Source organism: Rhincodon typus, chromosome 26 (genome assembly GCF_021869965.1).
Source record: "Rhincodon typus isolate 14 chromosome 26, sRhiTyp1.1, whole genome shotgun sequence".
Lineage (NCBI taxonomy): Eukaryota > Metazoa > Chordata > Chondrichthyes > Orectolobiformes > Rhincodontidae > Rhincodon > Rhincodon typus.
Genome location: NC_063357.1, coordinates 1,385,565 through 1,408,001, shown reverse-complemented (window position 1 = coordinate 1,408,001; position 22,437 = coordinate 1,385,565). Strand labels below are relative to the sequence as shown.

Below are 22,437 nucleotides of genomic sequence, written 5' to 3'. Positions count from 1 at the left end.
TGCCACTGTAGAATTTGAATTAGTTTCTAAAACATTAGTCCAGTCTCAGGTTTGCTAGTCCAATAGCATAGCCATGATGCTACCACACTGACATTCCACTTAAAATCTCATCATCTGAGATGTATCTTCCTTTTCCACTGTTGTATCTTCCATTTCTTTGCCCATTTCTCAACAGTTTTTCATGTTCTTGGCCATAATTTGTAAGCTCCAACCCCTTAAAATTTATTATTGTCAAATTTCAACATTGTTTTGATTGCCAAGTTCAAACTAAATAAGAGCAGCCCTGCTCAGACTCAAGTGGAATTTAATTCATTACATCTTTCCATTTATAGAAACTTCCATTACCCATACCAATACTTTGTTGCCTTTGAATCATTGCTCCATCTCCTTCTCTTTAACTTGATGTACTATTATTTTTACCATATCTCTTTGTTTAAGCTTCTCAAAATATTTTTGAAGATCTAGATAAAAATATACGCAGTATTTCCTTTACCCTTTGTATTTTTGCAGTAATGCTTTTAGTTTGGTCAAGTGTAACCTGCCCTTCAGAAATCATGATGTTTCATCTAGATTAATTTTAGTTGCTCAGTAATTTCATCCAATATTACAAACTTGAACAATTTGTCAGTTACTTGGATAAGCATAACTGGGCTGCGATTTCCTTGCTGATCCCTATTTCTCTTTTTGAAAAATTTGTTCTGTTTCCCACCCTTCGCTCTCTGGGACTGTTCCCAATATTCTGTTTCTACCCAAACTTCTATCAACATGATGTTCGGTTATTCAAACGGTTGTGATTTCTTTGTACATTCATGGGATATCTGCTCCACTGGCTGGGCCAGCTTTTATTGCCCATTCTTAATTGCCCATGTGAAGGTGGTAGAGAGCCATCTGAAGTGGGTGTAAAATATTTAAGGGCACGATTTAAGTAAAGCAGAGGAATTCTTTCTGGTGGCCTGACTATCCTTGACCAAATTCATTAACATGGATTTTCTTTGTGGGATTTTTTTCTGCACAAATTAGCTACTGGATTTTCATACTTAATTAGCTTTAATGAACATTTGAGCATCCTGTGGTTTTGAAAGGTGCTGTATAAATGCAAATTATTTCTGTCTTTCTATTGTAGGATGGAGACCTTTCCTTCAGTGGCTGCAAATGTTCTGAAGGAGTTCCGAGCACTGCTTCAACATAGTCCATCCCCCCTTGGTAATACCCGCATGCTGCAGCTCATGGCTATAAACATGTTTGCTGTGCACCATTCCCAGCTTAAAGGTGAGTTGTCCTTCTGATTTGTAACTTTATTTCTTGAAATGCACAAAATTGAGTGCAACACATGTCAAGTGCTACTATGAATGAAACAAAATGTTCCATCAATACAGCAATGCAGTAGGTTAAAGACACAACAGAAATCCCTGTCCCTTAGGTTATTTCTCTTTACACATAGACACTGCCCCTTTAATCTCTCAGCTTCTATTTTTCTGACATATTTATTATGTGGTACATTATCTTGAAAATTCGGATGCATACCCGCCTCACTCCCTACAACACTTTGTCATGTTATTGAAGAATTCAATCAAATTTGCCAGACCTGATTTGCCTTGAATAAATTCATGCTGGCTGTCATTTATTGTCATGTCTTTCCAAATGGCAAGTAAATTTTTGTATCTAAAAGTTTCCCCACTACCAACATTGGCCTGACTTGTCTGTGATTCTTGTGTTTATCCTTTACTCATTCGTAAAACATGGTCGTAACATTCACTTTGCAGTTTCCACCCTGACTTCCCGCGACTTAGAATGCACATCATCTGGACTGAATCAGTTTGAGGACAGTCAATCTGTAAAATTTTTCCTCTTCATTGTTGCAGTGCTATGTGATGGCTCTACTGCCTCCACTACAAAGTGTTGATAAAATACCACAGTTGTGTCCTTTGCCCCCACAAATTTTGTTTTTGGTCCTTAATCAACCCTGTTTGATTAATCTTAATTTAACCTTTTGCCATTTGTTTTTGTCAGCCATGGCTCTGTTGGTAACACTATATTCATTGAGTAACAAAGTTCTGCGTTCAGTCACTCCCCAGTGTTTGAACACAAAAACGAAGACTGACATTTCAGTGCAGTACTGAGGGAGTGCAGCATTGTTGGGGGTACATTAGTTCAGATGCAATGTGAAACTGAGAACCGATCTGCCTGTTTGAATCTAAAAGATTTCATGGCATTATTTCAAAGAAGAGTACGGGAGTTATCCCTGGTGATCTAATTGAAATGTATAAGTTTCTTAAGGTTGACTTATAGACTTGACAGGGTAAATGCCAAGAGGATGTTTCCCCTCATGGGAGACTCTAGGACCAGAGGGCGTAGTCCCAGAATAAAGGGGCACTGATTTAAGACTGAAATGAGGAGGAATTTCTTATGTCAGAGGGTTTGGAACCTCTTGCCACAGAGAGCTGTGGGGCTAGAGTCCTTGTGTACATTTAAGGCTGAGATAGATTCCCGATCAGCAGGGAAATAAAGGGTTATGGGGAAAAATGCAAGCAAGTGGGCATGAGGAATATTGGATCAGCCATGATCCTATTGAATAGCAGAACAGGTTCGAGGGGCCAAACGGCTTACTCCTGTTCCTGCTGCTTATGGTGTCTCGGCTGATTTTTATCCCTCAACATCACAAAAATATCCCAGGTTATTTGGGCCATAATTGCATTGCTGTTTGTGGGAGTTTGCTGTGTGCATGTGGGCTGCACTGTTTCCAACATTACAACAGTGACTACTTCCAAAGCACTCAATTTGCTGTAAAGCATTTTCAGAGGTCCAGTCTTTGTGTAAAGCACCATATAAATGCACTTATTTCTTTCTTTCACTTTGCTGATTAAACTCTTGTATTCCTTTTATGTTGCTGAGCTTATAACTCGTCAATCCCACTTTATTTCCTTTTTCAGTTCTCTATACTTTGTATTCTGCTCGACTGGAAACAACTGAGAGTTGATACAACTGAATGTCCATGGCAGGGGTCCGGGGGGAGGGGAGAGTGTTCCCTGCTAGGTCTGTATATGCTCCGTTAACAGCTGCAGTGTTTTAAGTACTTTTATCGACTACTTTGATGCTTTTTAAGTGCCTGAAGTGGGACTACCAAATGGATGAAACATTATTGGGGATACACAGGAATGTAGGGTTGAGATTAAAATCAGATCAGCCATGATCATATTGAATGGTTGAGCAGGTTTGAAGGGTCGAGTGGCCTGCTCTTCTTCCTCATTCGTATGGTTCCAACATCCAAGGAGGTGGCGATGGCCTAGCAGTATTATTGCTAAACTATTAGTCCAGGAACTCGGCTAATATTCTGGGGTCCTAGGTTCGAATGGAGTCCCCATGGCACATGGTAGAATTTGAATTCAGTTGTTAAAAATATGAAATTAAGAATACACTGATGACAATGAAAGCATTGTTGATTGACAGAAAAACCCACCTAGTTCGTTAATGTTCTTCAGGGATGAAAATCTGCCTTCCTCACATGGTCTGTCCTACATGTGACACCAGACCCACAGCCATGTGGTTGAATTTCGACTGCCCTCTGAAATGGCTCAACAAACCAGTCTGTTTTATCAGTTATTACTAAGTCTCATCAAAGAAATGAAACCAGATGGGCCACCTGGCATAGACCAAGGCACTGGCAAAGCCAACGGCAGAAACAACCTTGTTGACCATGCAAAGTCCTCCTTACTAACATCCCGGGGCTAGTGACAAAATTGGGAGAGCTGTCTCACAGACTAGTCAAGCAACAGCCTAATACAGTCATACTCTCAGAATCAGACCTTGCAATGTCCCAGATGCCACTATCACCATCCCTAGATATGTCCTGTCCCATCGGCAGGACAGATCCAGCAGAGGTGGCGGCACAGTGGGATACAGTCAGAGGGAGTTGCCCTCGGAGTCCTCAATATTGATTCTGGACCTCATAACTTCATGATGTCTCATGGGTTCAGATTAAACATGGGCAAGGAAACCTCTTGCTGATTACGACATACCATCCTCCCTTGACTGATAAATTAATGCACCTCCAAGTTGAACAACACTTGAGAGTGGCAAGGGCACAGAATGTACTCTGGGTGGGGGATTTCAATGTCCACCACCAAGAGTGGCTTGGCAACAACACTACTGATCAAACTGGTTGGGTCCTAAAGGTCATATGCTGCTACACTGGGTTTGCAGCACGTGGTGAGGGAACCAACAAGAGGGAAAAACAAACCTGACCTCATCCTTGCATCTGCAGCCGGCAGATTGGTATCTGTCCATGACCGGATTGGTAAGAGCGACCACTGCAGAGTCCTTGTGGAGACAAAGTCCTGCCTTCACATTGAGAATAACCTCCATTGTGTTGTGTAGCACTATCACCGTGCTAGATAGGACAGGCTTCAAACAGATTTAGCAACTCAAGACTGGGCATCCATGAGGCTCTGTGGGCCATCAACAACAGCAGAATTGTACTTCAGCACAATCTGCAACCTTGTAGCCCAGCATATCCCCCACTCAACCATTACCATCAAGCCAGTTGATCAGCCCTGGTTCAATGACGAGTGCAGGAGTGTATGCCAGGAGCAGCACCAGGCATACCTGAAGATGAGATGTCAACCTATTGAAACTACCAAACAGGACTACTTGCATGCCAAACAAATTAGCGGCCAGTGATAGACAGAGCTAAGTGATCCCACAACTATTGGATCAGATCCAAGCTCTGCAGTCCTGCCACATCGTGAATGGTGGTGGGCAATTAAACAACTCACTGGAGGAGGAGGCTTCACCCATATCCCCATCCTCAATGATGGGGGAGCCCAGCACATCAGTGCAAAAGATCAGACAGAAGCATTCACAGCAATCTTCAGCCAGAAGTATTGTGTGGATGATTCATCTCGACCTCCTGTAGTGGTCCCCAGTGTTACAGATACCGGTCTTCAATGAATTTGATTTACTCCATGTGATATCAAGAAATGTTGGAGACATGGCCCTCGAAGGCCATGGGGTTTATCAACATTCTGGCAATAGTACTGAAGACATATGCTCCATAACTTGCCACTCCCCTAGCCAAGCTTTTCCAGTACAGCTACAACACTGGCATCTACCCGACAATGTGGCAAATTGCCATGGTATGTCCTGTATACACAAAGGGTTCCACCAGGGTCACTCAGCTCCTGACCTCATTCCAGCCTTGGTTCAAACATGGTCACTCAGCTCCTGACCTCATTCCAGCCTTGGTTCAAACATGGACAAAAGAGTTGAATTCCAGAAGTGAGATGAGAGTGACAGCCCTTGACTTCAAGGCTGCATTTGACCGACTGTGGCATCAAGAAGCAAAACTGGAATCAGTGGGTATTGGGAGCAAGCTCTCCACTGGCTGGAGTCATCCCTGACACATAGGAAAACGGTTGTGGTTGTTGGAGGTCACTCATCTCAGCTCCAGGACACCCCTGCAGGAGTTCCTCAGGATAGTGTCCTCAGCCCAACCATCTTCAGCTCCTTCATCAATGACCTTCCCTCCATTGTAAGATCAGAAGTGAGAATGTTTGCTGATTGCGCCATGTTCAACACCATTTGTGATTCCTCAGATACTGAAGCAGAACATGTTCAAATGCAGCAAGACAATATCCAGGCTTGGGGTGACAAGTAGCAAGTGACAACATTCGCGCCACACAAAAGACCAGCAACGATCCTCTCCAATAAGAGACAACCTAACAACCACTCCTTGACATTCAGGGCTATTGCCGTCACTGAATCCCCCACTATCAACATCTTGGTGGGGGGCGGGGTTTTCCATTGACCAGAAACTCAAGTAAAGGTGCCATATTAATGCAGTGGTTACAAGGGCAGGTCAGAGGCTAGGAATACTGCAGCAAATAACTCACCACCTGACTCCCCAAAGCCTGTCCACTATCTCTATCTACAAGGCACAGGTCAGGAGCGTGATGGAATACTCCCCACTTGCCTGGATGGGTACAGCTCGAACAACACTCAAAAAGCTTGACACCATCCAGGACAATGCAGCGCATTTGGTGGCACAGTGCTGTTAGGAAGGGATTTTCAGGATTTCCATCGAGTGACACTGAGGAACAGTGATATGTTTCCAAGTCAGAATGGTGAGTGGCTTGGAGGGAAAGTTGCAGGGGCTGGTGTTCTCATGTATCTGCTGCCCTTGTCCTTCTAGGTGGAAGTAGCCGTGGGTTTGGAAGGTGCTGTCTGAGGGTCGTTGGTGAATTTCTGCAGTGCACCTTGAAGATAGTACACACTGCTACTACTGAGGGAGTGACTGGCACTGCATTTAAAAACTCCTGACTTGTGCCTTGTAGATGATGGGTCGGCTGTGGGGAGTCAGGGAATGAGTTATTCACTGTAGTATTCCTAGCCTCTAACCTGCTCCTGTAGCTGCAGTATTTAGATGGCTAATCCAGTTCAGTTCATGGTCAATGGTAACCAGCAGGATGTTGATAGCTTATTGTCACCTTGTTAGTAATCTGACTTTTACTTTGGAGTTCTTTCCCAAAACCTCCACTGCTCTCAAACTCCCTTTTCTCCTTTGCTCTCTCCTTAAAATTTAGTTCTTTGAACAAGCTTTTTCTGTGCCTTCTACTGTTTCCACTTTTTGCTTCATGCCTGTTCCCCTCATCTATTATTTACATCGTAGTAAGGCACTTGTTTACGTTAAAGGGGCTGCGTAAGACTGACCTCGCCTTGTAAGAGACGAGGCAGACAATGGTACATTAGCAAAGGTTTAAGACCGATACAGGGCAGCCCTTCCGAGTTCCTGGATTGAACTTCCAAAACCGAATACCTTGCTGATCAAGCGAGTCATCCTAGCTGGCTTTCCATTTTGATTAATTTGTTATATTTCTCTTTTCCTGCTTATTAGCTACTTCAATACAGAATTCAGAGTGAGTGAAGCACTTGAGGGTGTTTGACAGATGTAACTTGGTGCGGTGTAAAATTAGATATATTGTTCCTCAGTTCAGTTCAGTTTCTTCACCTATTGAGTGCTATATTAAATTGGATCTGTTGCAAAAATAGTTCACTGACTAGTACCTCAGTAATTTTGGCTGTCACAACTTGGCATGTGAACTGAAATTCTAGTCAGTAACTATACTCACCTTGAGTGGGGGCACTGCATATTGCTGCTAGTGAAAGTTGGGGTGAGGAAGAGGGCAGAATGGGTACTTCTGGCCACTAGTCTATGCATTGTGAAATAGAAGATGTTTTCCTGCAACAGCTGGCACATTTTGTTTGTCAATTTTTTTTTGTTTGTCCTCATTTTGAGGAGCCAACTAATTATGAGGGCTCCAATGATTTCACTCAAGGTACTTGAGCAGGTCTCTTCATTCAGCACTCTAAATCTACAGAGGGAATTTTTCCAAATGGAGGACCGTCATGTCTGGGGAAGGCCAGCACTGAAATGACCCAGACATGTGAAAGAGACACATTAAAATGTAATTTTTAAAAAATGATGGATTAAAACAAATTTATCTCTTCACCTGTCACATGAACTGGAAACTCACAATTGAGTGAATGTAACCAGCTTAGTTCTGACACGATAAACAGGGCATTCCACATTTCCCCCTTGCCTATCCTCAGTTTCTTCTTTCACATCTGGGAGTGATAAAGACTACAGATCCCAGATCCGAATCATTTTTAATTATTATAACACAGGATTATTTTATTCAAATGTTGGAAGAAAATTTTTTTTCCATGTGTGCCCCCACTCCAGAACATAGTGCAATTTTAGGTCTGCAGTATCTTGCATTTGGAGATTATATTATACTAGTCTGTGCCAATTCTTGACCATGGCTGTCTGTCTGAGGAAAAGATGGACACAGGTGAAATAGTTGTGGATATTTTAATAGGACAGTTACTTATTTAAAGTAGTCTTCTCCTTTTAACGATTTTTGCCACCATTGGAATGTGCTCGAGAAATTATTTACAGGCCTTGGCCTGCACTATTCTGAAAGTGGACACTAGATGGTGTATGAGTGGGCATTTTCGTATTTCTTTCCTTTACACAGCAATGGCACCAGTCTGAGGATGGGCATTTAGTCTGTGCTGAAACGTCACAGATATTCTCAATATGACAGGAACTTAGAAAATTGAAGCAAGCGAAGGCCATTTCGTCCTTCAAACCTGCTCTACCATTTAATATGGTATTTAATATAGTTCTAACTGATCAGCCTCTCTTCATACTTCAATCCTGCCATCCTAGAAATCAGCCTGGTAAAGCTGTTTCACTCCGTCCATAACATGAATGCCCTTCCTCGGTTAAGAAGACCAAAGCAGCACACAAGATTCTTGTTACGGTCTCGCTAAGGCCCTGTACAGTTGCAGCAAGGCATCCTGTACTCTGTGTCTCACTGTGAAAGCCAACATACCAATTGCTGCCTTTGTCACCTGCTGCACCTTTTGTTTTCTTGTTCACTCATGAGGCGTGGGTGTTGCAACCTGGGTCAGCACTTTATTACCGATCCCTAGTCACCCTCGCAAAGGTGGTGCTGAGCTGCCTTCTTGAACTGCTGCAGTCCATGTACTGCAGGTGTACCCACAATGCTGTTAGGGAGGGAATTCCAGAATTTTGTCCCAATATTTACTTCCAGTGACTTGTGTATTAGGTTTTCTTGCACCTCCCCCTTTCCATTCTGTTGTCATTCAGATAGTCTGCCTTGTGTTTTTGCTACCAAAATGGATAACTTCACATTTATCCACATTGTATTGCCTCTGCCATGTATTTACCCCCCTCAACTTCGCAATGAAAATCACACTGAAACATCTCTGTGCACCTCAGCCTGCTATCCAGCTTTCTTCACAGGCGAAGACCACTTCCTCAGGTACCCTGAGATGTAGGTTATGAGACCCTCATGATTTATTTGTAGGGACACTGGGGAGGAATCCAATGGAGTGTTTTGATGTATTGGCTCACTGCACCCTGACTGTAAATGTATAAATTATTTATGCGGTGGAACATAGGGTCTCTGCTCATACTGTACATTACAGCAGCTTAATTACACATTGCTTAGAAACTCCCGGACTGGGGGCCGGGCGACTGGGGAGACCCTGGACTGGGGGCCGGGCGACTAGGGAGACCCTGGACTTCAGCGTATGAGATTTATTTTTGTAGAAGGAAAGTCCGCACTATGATTTTTCTGAACAATGCAATTGAAGTAAATCCAGAAGTCCCAGAGTGTACTCAGCAAAAATGGCTCCTGCACACCAATAAACAGCTTGGAAGTAGGCCAGGGTGTTTATTCATTGTGCAGCAGCCGTTTATTACCTAGTACGCTGTGGGATTCTTACATTTATCACTTAATTTTCACTGCCTCTTTCAGCTTACCACCACCACTCTGTCTCAGTGGTTTGACTAACTGCTTCTGCCTTGATCCAATACAATTTAGGAATTAGAGAGTCCTGCATCAACCTTACTAGACCTCAGTGTTCATTTGCTTTCACATTGCTGCTATCAACCCTTCGTAGCTGAGTACCCACCATGCTTCAGTTTCCTTCCCACCTCGTGACTGTTTAAAATCACACTGCACCTCACAACTGGCACTTCAATCAATGGCAGAGTGTCTGTTGAAAACTCACCTTGTACAGAGTAGTTAGAAAATTCTGTACCTTTTTACAGTTCACCTTTTGTTCTCTGGTGAAGATACCTTATGGTCTTCGTACAACAAGCTATTTTGATGTAGAAAAAGAATTCAATTTGTACTCAGCTGTGCTCAATTTAGTAAATGGGGGTTCCTGCTTTTTTTCCTCCCTAATGTTTCAAGTTTCTGGAATTAAAACCATATCTTGTGCACAATTTTTTGTTATTATTGTATGAAATTCACCATCAATCATTGGCCATTAATCACTCGAGGTGCTCACAGCACCCTGCACAAACGCTCACCATATGCTGAGGAAACAGAGGGCACCCAAGAGAATGAGAACCAAAATCTGCGTGCAAAATTAAGACAAAACCTCCCCCCAACCTTTTTGATTTTGCCCTGATCTGCCTATCACCTCAAAACACCCAACCCCCTTTCCCTATCTATGATCTTGCCTGCTGAGCCTGAGTATCTTTAACATTCTGATTCCCCTGCTCTCAGAACCTGGTATATAGAGTGTTAAACATCTGGAGAAAAGCTCCACACTGTGGGCTGATAGAAGCAGACATGGTGCAGCTGGTATAAGACACTGGTGGTTTTAAGAACTGCTGTCTGTTGGGATTTGGTGTCTGCAGAAAGAGAGCGAGAACGGCTGGGGTGGCAGGCTGCCAGCCCTGGTTAGCTTGCCCCCACTTTAGTCATTTCTGGCCAGACATGGATTAGTCTAGTATAAGACCCTGGGCACTTCACTTGCTGGCACTGATCGACAGGATGTGGGATTTTTTTTTGTGTTGGCTGACTTTTTTACCTCTCTGAGAATTTGGAGAGCTATGAGATTCACTTTCTTAATGTACAGTTTTCCTCGAACAGTCCTTTCTGCTGTGGCTGCTTATTAATAGATTGCATATGTGGTCCTAGTTTACATCAGTATTGAAATATTTTACGTGGGACTGAGTATATTTCCTGAGGAAATTTTAAAAGGATATTTATTGGAGGTACAAAAAAGACACTAATTTATATTCCTTTTGATTTCTAACACATGAATTTAGTTAATAAATTAAAACGTTATCAACACAATAAGATTTGAAGCAGGGAGGTTTGGAGTGCGTGTTTGTGGACCAGTGCCTGAGTCTGACATTTTGGAAAGCTCGATTGTGAGCCTTGCCCAGAGGCATAAACTCTGGGCTAATTGTTGTCCCTCCCAATTTCTCTGAGCACCCTCACATTTTGCAAAAGAGTTCCTTTCTCTTCCCCCTCTGGACCCCTGGATTAATTTGCCCGTGTCATTTCTGACTGGTTGATGAGTTGCCATCGGCCAAAACTGCTACTCTCTCACCATTCCTAAGGAGCTGTCAGGTTTTTTGTTTTTTGTGTTAGAGATAACTGGTTTCTTTGCCGCCTTTCTGATTAGAAGAGCAGTGTGTGTGTGTACCCGCCCGCTGAATTCCCAGAAAACTGGTCAAGTTCAGGAACTTGCTCTCAGAATAAGTTCAGAATCAAATTCCAATGGTTTACTGGCACCCACCCTCTATTACTAGAAAAGAGTTGATTATTCCATTTTGTTGCAGCATCAGCCTGGTATCAACAATTGTCTGGAATACTGCATTTCCTAGTGCATTGGAGGCTTTTAGGCCCATTGCATTGGAATCCTAAAAGAGTTAAATCTATATCATAGAATGAGACAGTACAGAGGAGTCAAAAATTTTAATTGCTCCATGTGCTGTCTGCCTGAAAAATCTAACCAGTCTCACTCATAAGAGTTGTATAGCACAGAAACAGACCCTTCGGTCCAACTCGTCTGCCCCAACCAGATATCCCAAACCAGTCTAGTCCCATTTGTCAGCATTTGGCTCGTATCTCTCCAAACCCTTCCTATTCATGTACCCATCCAGATGTCTTTTAAATATTGTAATTGTACAGCATCCACCGCTTCCTCTGGCAGTTCATTCATACACTCATCACTTTCTGTGTGCAAACTTGCCCCTTAGGTCCCTTTTACACCTTTTCCTCTCACCTTAAACTTATGCTGTCTACTTTTGGACTCCTCTATCCTGGGAAAAGGGCATGGCTGTTCACCCCATCCATGCCCGTCATGATTTTATAAACCTCCATAAGGTCGCCCCTCAGCCTCCGATACTCCAGGGAAAATAGCCCCAGCCTATTCAGCCTCTCCCTATCGGTCAAATCCTCCAATCCTGGCAACATCCTTGTAAATCTTCTCTGCACCTTTTCAAGTTTAACAACATCTTTCCTATAGCAGGGAGTCCAGAATTGAACACAGTATTCCAAAAGTGGTCTAACCAATGTCCTGTACAGCTCCTCTGTCTTTTTTTCTGTAGGTCTTCAAATATACGTCCATGTCCTTCAATTTTCTTTTAAATAAATATGCCCTTTTCACAAGCCTTTTACTTCTTTTTCTTCAAATGGAACATGCAGTGTTGTCTAATTTTCTGCTTTTTTGGTGATAAATTTATACCCTCCAGTTACTAATTAACTACCAGTGGAAACTATTTTTATCTTTGTACTTACTTCTAGAATGTTGAGTCAATTCATAGGTGATGGAGATGCTCTAGATGTTGGAGTTGGAGGGCACGATCTTATATGCTGGTGCTATTATTGGAGATTCTGTTTAATGATCCCACCTCTTCACTAAGACCAGCATGAGTTGAGAGTAAGCTATACTCTCGTTATGCTTGGATATAGAGTGTACAAATTAACATTGGTCTGGACCAATACCATGTAAGAAGGATAAATACAAAAGCAAAATAATGCAAATGCTAGACATCTGAATAAAAACAGAAAATTCTGAAAATACTCAACAGCTCAGGCAGCACCTGAGTAGAAAGAAACAAACTTGATGTTTCAGGTAAATGACTCAGAATTCTGAGTTCTGTTTCTCTCTGCACAGATATTTCCAGACTTCCTGAGTATTTCCAGCATTTTATGTTTTAATACCAGACCAGAGGAGACATGAATGTTGTATTTTTGTAAGTTTTGTGGTTACTCACTTTTATACACCTGCACTAAGGGAATTTTACCTGTGCAGACTTCTTGTAGACTGCCTTTGATGCAGGATTTTATCATTAAGCACTGAAGATAAACTCCTAGAGCTCCATTGCCTCGTAATTTCAAATTCCCTCATTTTAAAATCTTAAGGTGGCGAAGGGTGATGCTGACAGCAGTGAAGAGTTGTTAGATTTTTGCATTTGTAACCTGAGTGGGGGCCATGCAGGTTACGTGTCATGATTAAATTTCTTGGGGTGTTCAGGTGGTGAGTGCAGCTCCCTTGTTTTTTTTGCTGTATGCCCACTGTTCCTGATAAAACCATGGAAACTCGTCAAGAAATGCAGTATCTGCTTGGTTTTTGCTATAACCTGTCATCAATTCCAGTTTCTCTCTCTGACCAGCTGCACATTCTAAAACCTGCAGCATAAAGTGAAACTATTTGAAGTTTTATTCATTCAAGGGATGAGGGTGTAGCTGGCTAGGCCAGCATTTATTGCCCATCCCTGATTGCCCAGAGAGCAGTTAAGAGTCAACCACATTGCTGTGTGTCTGGAGTCACATGTAGGCCAGACCAGGTAAGGATGGCAGTTTCCTTCCCTAAAGGACATTAGTGAACCAGATGGGTTTTTCCTGACAATCGGCAATGGATTCACGGTCATCATTAGACTCTTAATTCCAGATATTTATTGAATTCAAATTCCACCATCTGCCATGGTGAGATTCGAACTCAGGTCCCCAGAACATTGCCCAGGTCTCTGGATTAACAGTCCAGCAATAATACCACTAAGCCATTCCCTCCCCCAACAGAATCCTGTTTCTCTGATGTTAACTTAGTCTGGAGATAATTGGTTGGATCTAATTTTACTGTTCTTTGCCCATATCCTTTTACATTCTTTCTTATATTTAGCGAGTTCCCTTTTAAATCATATGTTTTCGACCTCATAGTAAAACAATCAATGTTCTAACAACCCTCTGTGCGAAAGCATGCCTTCCGATGCTCCATCTCTATTCTGCAAATGCATTTCTTGAGCATCTTTGCTGTTGCATCTATTCAGAAACTTGGCCTGCTCTTTTCTCCGAGTTGGAATATGTTTAATTTTCACTTTGATCCAACCCCTGTATAACTACCTACTAATTTAAGATCTGACATTTTTCCCAGACTAATAATCTGGCTGTGTACTCCCTTCATCCCAGTGAATTAGAGAAATCTGAATCCAGATCTTTATCCTCCATTCCTCTGTTTTCATTATTTGTTTTCAATATGACCCTCATCAGGCTACATCCAAGTGTTTTCCCTTCAGGATACTTGCTTGTTCTACTTCGTCATCCAGAACCAGATCCAGCCTTGCATCCTATCTTGTTGGACATGTGCTATACTGATTAAGAAAACAGGCTAGACACGTTTAGAGACCTCTTCTCCATGTTGACCACAATATGTTTTTAGTCCTAATTAATTGTATGCTAATTCAAATTTCACCCTTGACTATAACTTCCACTATTCTAAACATTGTTCAAAATCTTAAAGACTTTATCAGGTTTGTTACTTCGAATGAATCTTAAGTTAACTTAAAAATGCAAGTTCTTTTGTACTTGAGAATCATTCAACACATTTTAATGCTTATTACTGACTGTCCATGTTTTTGTGTTGTTTTCCTCATTTTGAGATCGTTGACTTTGACTTTAGTTCATTACTTTGCTTGTTCTGATTTTGTTGCCCGGATCTAACTATAGAAGCGTGCTTAGTGCTAGTGAGCACAGTGTAACTGAATGGAATGGGCACTAACTACCAATATCAGTTTGATTCCCCACCATGATCCCCCACCAACTGATCCCTGAGATACAGTTCATGTAGAAAGATACACTTGACTGTGAAGATGATCTGGAGTTTAGAAAGTAGCTGCAGCCTGTGCATCACAAATTCAATATTAGCTTTAAGGATCTATGTGCTTCAAGCATTGCCTTGAAGAATAAATTTGGTGACTACCAAAGAGAAACAAGTACAATTGGCTCATAATTTAGTGTAAATGGGTTTTGTCTGAGTGAAATTGCATATGTTTAAACTTATGATGTATCTGAATAAAATCCATTATCTGGGTTAATTAAAAACAGAAGATGTTAGATGCTGAGAAGGGGAAAAAAAATTAAAATTTTAGATCTAGACCCTCTCAGGATTGGAAACTGGAAGATAAGGGGCCTTTCATAGTGCTGAATAAAGACAAGGTTGGGGACAAAGGACAGATATAAAAGGCAAGAGCCTGGACTGCTGCTTGTGTCACAACATTACGGGTTGCTGAAAAGCTAGAAATAGATGAAAATTGACGAGTGATGGACATCCATCAGACAAAGAGAGGCTTACACAACTAAAATGCATTGAGAACCAATAAGAAAAATACATGCACCAAAAAATTCCTTAAAGATTAAAATTGGAAAATATTGGGAGCAATTAGCTGAAAAATAGATGAAGTGAAAGAAGAAAATTCCTACAAGTGCTGAAAATCTGAACTAAAACATTTTCTTTTATTCTTTCATGGGATGTGGGCATTACTGGCTAGGCCGGCATTCGTTGCCCGTCCCTAATTACCCAGAAGGCAGTTAAGAGTCAGTCACATACTGTGGGTCTAGAGCCATATGTAGGCTAGACCAGGTAAAGATGACAGATTTCCTTCCCTAAAAAACATTAGTGAACCAAACGGGTTTTGCCCACAATTGACAATGGTGTCATGATCATCATTAGACCCTTAGTTCCAGTTTTTCTTTTAATTGACTTCACATTCCATCATCTGCTATGGCAGGATTTGAATGTGGATCTCCAGAACATAACCTGGGTCTCTGGATCAATAGTTAATAATCTGGATTAAAATGCCAAAAATATGCAACAGGTTTGCCGTGCTTTGAAAAATAATGATCCAGCCTCTGGTGTAGAAACCATTTTTCAGCACCATATTCTGTACCCAGACCAGGTACCCATCTCCTCCCAAAGCAGATGGACCTCTAGAACGATACATTTACTCAGTATCCAACATTTCACGGCCAAGATCGTTAACAAAACTGCATGGCAAAGCTCTAACTGTTCTCGCTTTCTTTCTATTTTTATTGATCATAGAGTGCCTGTTAATGCTCGTCCTGTATATGGCCAGAATGGCCTGCCAGTGATTTATAAGATGGAATTGGTCGAATGCACAAGTTTCCTGTTCAAATTGGGCTCAATTTTAGCATCTTCTAACTGCTTGTTTAATACTGTGCAATCAGTTTAACTGTTGAAATATTTTGTTCTCCGTTAAAATTGTTTAGTTAGTACCTTTTAATCTGACTGTGACATGCAAAATTGCAAAAACAATTTCACACGAAGTCTTGGTGTTGATTGTACTATCATCAGTTCTGTAAATGCAGTAGTCAATTACAAGCTTGAGTCTTAAGTTGATGCTTTAATTACATTACAGCAATTCTGTAGCATCAATTCAACTCCCTTATTTCAATTAGCCCTCTTTGCTTCTACATCTGTCTTCCCTCATTTTATTTTACTTCTTTTTAATTAATTTTGTGTTTGGTTTCCATTCTTTCCCAGTTGTATTATTTTTATAAGCATGCTCAACTTTTTCCTTCCGACTCCCAATGGGTTGTCTGTCTTCATCCTGCCTTCCCACGCCCCACTAGGTACTGGATGTTTTCTCTGCTCTCTTTCTTCAACACTGTAGTTTGAATAAAGGCAGAGTGACATACTTGGCTAAGATGGGAGAAATAAAAAGTGGATTTGGATAGATTAATTATAAAGGAAAGTGAGTGAAGTGGCCTCTTTTGGGAAGTAGAAAGGCTGTGCTGGAGTTTATTTTTCCTGCAAGATTTTCCCATTTTCTCTGGACGTGGTTTCACTGGTGCCAGTTGACCTTTTGAATATCAAACACCCCTGTGAGCCAGCATGTTTAAGTATGCATGTTTGTGTGTATGTCGATACGAATGTCCTTTCAAGAAGGGGTCACAGGACCATGATTAGCAGGTAATCTGGCTCATGCCCCCTCTTTAACCCAGTGTTGCTGAGGCCAATACAAATGCCCATGACGCACTCCGACTGTGACTATTTGATGCATGCAATCCGAGGCTAACACCTCTGGATTTCTCTGATACCTTTGTTGAATCATCAGTCGAACTATCAGTGTATATTAACAATTGGGATTTTACAACACTCAGAAATTGAGAGCGAGGTCATTTTATTTAGGAGAATCATAGTTGGAACACTTCTGAAACACCAGGATTGCAACATCTACTGTTGTGTTGTTGCAAATTGCTAACTTGTTGTAAGTGTATACGCATAGCTGCATGTTTCATAAGGTTAGCCTTCATTCTTGATGCTGACAGCCCAATTGCATTCATTCACACAGTTTTGCTTTCAGAGTTACTGACATCTGAGGTGGTGTTGAATTTAATACTGAGTGTTTGTGATGGTCTGGTGCACCGCACCAACTTTCATCAACTTGCAGAGACATTTGAGCTGATCCCCACGTTGGAAATCTGGTATTGCTGTGAGATTGCAGAATTGTTCCAGGCCTCACTCAATGGGGACATGCTCACTGTGACGCTTGGTTCTGTGCTGATTTAACATTCACTTGGCCCAGTGTAAACCTTCTTGATTGAACCAGAAATTTGGGTATTCAAGCCTGATTTCGTTTGCATAGAGAATTCAGATTTATTTTTCAATGCTATTCTGAGGAAGTGGTGCTTTTTCTGATATGATGTTGAACTGAGGCCCTGCCTGCTATTCAGGGCAGGTTGTGGGTTAGATTGTCAGGGTGGGTGTTAAATATCCTGTGACATTATTGAAAGGCGAAGATGACATTTGCACTTTAGTGTCTAAGCCAATCAGCACTTCAAACTGACACCTAAAGTCAATATACTGATCGTTCTTCCCTTCCTGATTGCGGGACCTTAGCCTCTATATGATACTGCATGTCAAAAATGTGACTTGATGGCTGCTTAAAATACTTTGGGAAATGGCAGATCAATACTTGGTATCCAGTGAGTGTGCACTTTACCACTGATGCAGTTTCAACACGACTTTAACAATGGGAATAACTTTGAGAATTCTAACAGACTAATTGAACAGAAGTGGTTTGTTTCTTGTAATTGTTTTTTTGCTAACCTTCTAACTCTGTGAATACAAGATTTTACCAGTAAACTGCATAAATGTGCAAAGCCCCTTTTTATTGCACTGATCCGTTGCCTCATGTAGGGAAAAAAGCTTGTGGCACCAGGCCAGCCTGTGTCCGCTCCACTGCAGCGTGCTTAAGTGGAGACTGTATTAAAACAATTTACTGAAATTAGCTATTGCATTGTTCCTGATTTACCCCAATCTGCTGGTAATTATTTATCTTGGCCATTAAATGTTGGAATTGTAATAAAAAGAAAATCCAGACTTTCTGTAGGTTAAAGTGTACTTGTGCTCAGGTTAAATACGTGTTTTCAAATGTGCCTTTACCCATTTATGGAGATTGATGTATTTATTAATTTAGTTTTCAAAAATGATCCTGATACAGAATTTTGCACAATTAAATGAACAAAGATGGAATACTTACGAAGGCAGCAGAGAGTAGCAGCTTACCAGGGACTTAGGAACAAAATGAGGCAATTCAGCCCTTCAGTTTTTCTCCTCGTTCAATTCAATCATGGCTGATACATGTTTCAACTCCATTTAATTGCCTCAAGTGCAAATTTCTTGATACCCAGACTGAACAGAAATCTATTGATCTTATTCTTGCCAAGTGATCCTAGAAGACCACATTAGATCAAAGCTCTGCAAGCCTGCTGTGTCCAGTTATGAGTCTTGGTGGATGACTAACTGGAAGAGTAAACTCCAAAAGCATCCTTAACCTTATTGGGGAAACCTAAAACATCACCTGTGCATTTATCTTTAAAGTGGTATGTCATATTGTGAGAGTAATTTTCAAAGCATATGGGATGTTGGGCTTCGGAAATTGAGGCACTGAGTGCAGCAGCAAGGAAATAATGTCTAATCTTTGTGAGAGTCTGGTTTAGCTCCATTTAGAGTATGACATCCAAATGAGGTCCCCGCTTTTGAGGAGGGATGTAAGGATCCTGAAGACGATGCAGAGGAGATTTACCAGAATAGTTCCAATGATGGAGAATTTTAATTGCCAGGTTCCATTAGAGAATCAGGGGTGTTCTCCTTGGAGCACAGGAGGTGGAGGTGAGATTTGGTCGAGATATATAAATTGAGATGTTTAGATAAACCATACAAATATAGTCTATGTTAATTGGTGGAAATATCTGGAGTGGTTTCTTTAGAAGAGGTCATTAAAAGGTCACCGTGAACATTGGAGGCTTTTTAAAAAATGGATTTTCCTAGAAATTGCATGACTTGTGACAACTGCTTGCTTTCTTTTTGACTCATGTTTGGGCTGTTTGAATAATGACTGGGTGGAAGTATGCTTTGGAATTAGGTTTAAAAACCTGCTAGGAATGTCTGCCCAGCTGATCTCTCCAGCTTCTGGAAAGAAAACCTTCTTGTTGAGTTCAAGGTGAAACCTGTTCTTTTAAAAGTGTTTCCAGGAACTACTTGTTGTATTTCCTGAGTAAGATGTGTCTGTCAGGTTTCATATTATAGCCATGAGTGATAATGATTTGACCAAATGTGCCAGCAAATTGGAGCGATAGACTTGGCAATATTGTATTCTTTACCCTTTTGCCTTCAACAATAACCCATTGACCAATTTGCTTTTTATCAGAAATCCACTCTCCAGATATATTTTTATTTTCCTCTTTTTCTGAAGAGAGACTGTGTGTACATGTTTGCATGTGTTTTTGGAGGTATTAAGAGGTCAACATTTATACTTTATTACTGTTTCTCTAAGTTATCAATTATTGCATTTTCATTGAGTGAGTAATTTTTGTTTTGAAAAAGCAATAATTGTATTTATGAAAAGATTTGGTTTTTTTTTTGTTTAAAACATAATATTGATAAGACATGCAATTAGCTACTTTGGTAACTCAAAGTATTTTAATTTTGACTGTAATCCATGGAGTAGTGGGACAAAAGTGACAGTGCACACTTTCAACCATGTTGTAACACAAGAACTAGGGGTTCATAGATTTAAAGTTTTGTTTCAGACTTGAAGGAGGTTGTGGGGAAGTACAGTTTTAGGCTCGATGTGGTAATGATCTAGGACACTGCCTATGAAGCTGGTGGAAGTGGAGTCTAAATGGTTTTGCAAGTAAGTTGAACTGGCACCTGAGGGAAGTAGACTTGCAGTGCAACAAGGATTAAACAGGTGAATGAGACTGACTTGATTGCTGTACAGAGAGCCTGGACTTGCTCGATGGGCTGAATGGTGTCCTTTTCTAATGACATGACGGAGAGTGATTTGACAGCAAGACAAGATTTGACTAAGTGTAACGTTAAAGCATCATACCAAAATTTAGGTCAGTGGAAATCTGGCAGTGGTGAGAGGTGTGTTTCCATTCTGTTTTATATGTCAGTCAATAAAACGTTTATACATATAAAAAAGACAGTGAACAACAAACATGTAGTTTTCTTTCCATTTCCGGCTGGTGGAAATGAAAAGTTCCCAATGTCCCAGTATAAGTGTGTAGGTATATTCTCTTTGTGACTCTTCACCAACTCAATATCTTCCCTGTGTCTATAGCTACAGTGCAAGGCAGAAAAGTAACTATGCATCTGGAGACTGGTATAATAAAGATCTTTCAAATCTGCTGCAGAAAGTGAAAACAAGAGAAGAGCCAAGGCTTAGATTTTGAATACAGTCTCCCATCTGTAGAACTCTCTTGCTATTTCCCATTCTTATTTGATCTGTCTCCCTTCTGCATTAACCCTGACCTATGCTGCAAGGGGATTCAGGCATCTGGGTGAGCTGATGTCTTCAGAAGGAATGTAACTACACTAGTAGGCTATCTTGTGTTTCCTACTAATTTATTTCTCTTCAGAGATAGTAGGAACTGCTGATGCTGGAGAATCTGAGATAACCAGGTGTAGAGCTGGATGAACACAGCAAGCCAAGCAGCATCACAGGAGCAGGAAAGCTGATGTTTCGGATCTGGACCCTTCTTCAGAAATTTATTTCTCTTTCTCTGTTTCCACCGCCTTATTCATTGCCTGACTGCCTATTTTTGTTTTAAATATGCCTACGGTTTAAGCATAGAGTGAGAAAATGAAGTATTTTTCAGTGTATGTGGAATCTATGATATACAGGCATTTTATGCTTTCTCTACATTAAACACAGAAATGCACATTGCCCTAACAATGGATTTTGCAGGCTGACTCATCAGACAGTTCAATGTGTAATGCTTCCAGTAACCTAAGGATTGTGAGAGAATGGAATCACTTTTTTAAGGTTCTTAGTTTGTGAACCATCTATGACTCATCAACCAGTCTCCAGACTTGAAACAAAGGCAATCACATTCCATAGTCTCTATATTTCTATTCCAGTGCAGGTGTGTTGCTGTTGAACTTTACTCACTGATGTAAAAGCTGTCATTTTGAGAGACCAATCACTTACCTGGGATGTGTATGCCATCATATGGGGCCACTGTGATACGTCTCTAATTTAAGATGATTCATTCATTTGTTCAATGAAATCCCTATCTTAGTTAGAACATAGAACATTACAGTGCAGTACAGGCCCTTCGGCCCTCGATGTTGCGCCGACCTGTGAAACCAATCTGAAGCCCATCTAACCTAAACTATTCCATTATCATCCATATGTTTATCCAATGACCATTTAAATGCCCTTAAAGTGGGCGAGTCTACTATTTTTGCAGGCAGGGCATTCCACGCCCTTACTACTCTCTGAGTAAAGAACCTACCTCTGACATCTGTCCTATATCTATCACCCCTCAATTTAAAGCTATGTCCCCTCGTGCTAGCCATCACCATCCGAGGAAAAAGGCTCCCACTGTCCACCCTATCTAATCCTCTGATGATCTTGTATGTCTCTATCAAGTCACCTATTAACCTTCTTCTCTCTAACGAAAACAGCCTCAAAACCCTCAGCCTTTCCTCATAAGACCTTCCCTCCATACCAGGCAACATCCTGGTAAATCTCCTCTGCACCCTTTCCAATGCTTCCACATCCTTCCTATAATGCGGCGACCAGAACTGTACGCAATACTCCAAGTGCGGCCGCACCAGAGTTTTGTACAGCTGCAACATGACCTCATGGCTCCGAAACTCAATCCCTCTACCAATAAAACCTAACATACTGTGTACGCCTTCTTAACAACGCTATCAACCTGGGTGGCAACTTTCAGTGATCTATGCACGTGGACACCGAGATCTTTCTGCTCATCCACACTACCAAGAATCTTACCATTAGCCCAGTACTCTGTATTCCTGTTACTCCTTCCAAAGTGAATCACCTCACACTTTTCCGCATTAAACTCCATTTGCCACCTCTCAGCCCAGCTCTGCAGCTTATCTATGTCCCTCTGTAACCTACAACATCCTTCTGCACTATCCACAACTCCACCGACTTTGGTGTCATCCGCAAATTTACTAACCCATCCTTCTACGCCCTCATCCAGGTCATTTATAAAAATGACAAACAGCAGTGGCCCCAAAACAGATCCTTGAGGTACACCACGAGTAACTGAACTCCAGGATGAACATTTCCCATCAACCACCACCCTCTGTCGTCTTACAGCTAGCCAATTTCTGATCCAAACCGCTAAATCACCCTCAATCCCATGCCTCCGTATTTTCACTTAGTAGTTCCACTTCTGAAAAGTTTAGACAAACAACTGCTTAATTGGTACCCTTGTGCACCACCTTAAATATTAATTTCCTCCGCCGTCTGTGCATCAT

The 22,437-nt window shown here is 41.3% G+C and overlaps 1 protein-coding gene across 1 annotated transcript in view; it reads left to right on the top strand.

Annotated features, from left to right (window-relative positions):
- Positions 1-22,437, top strand: part of smg6 (SMG6 nonsense mediated mRNA decay factor) — a 340,627-nt gene that overhangs the window by 88,480 nt on the left and 229,710 nt on the right. Inside the window, 1 exon segment of the mRNA XM_048612318.1 lies at positions 1,124-1,269. Within this exon segment, the coding sequence (XP_048468275.1) occupies positions 1,124-1,269 (146 nt within the window).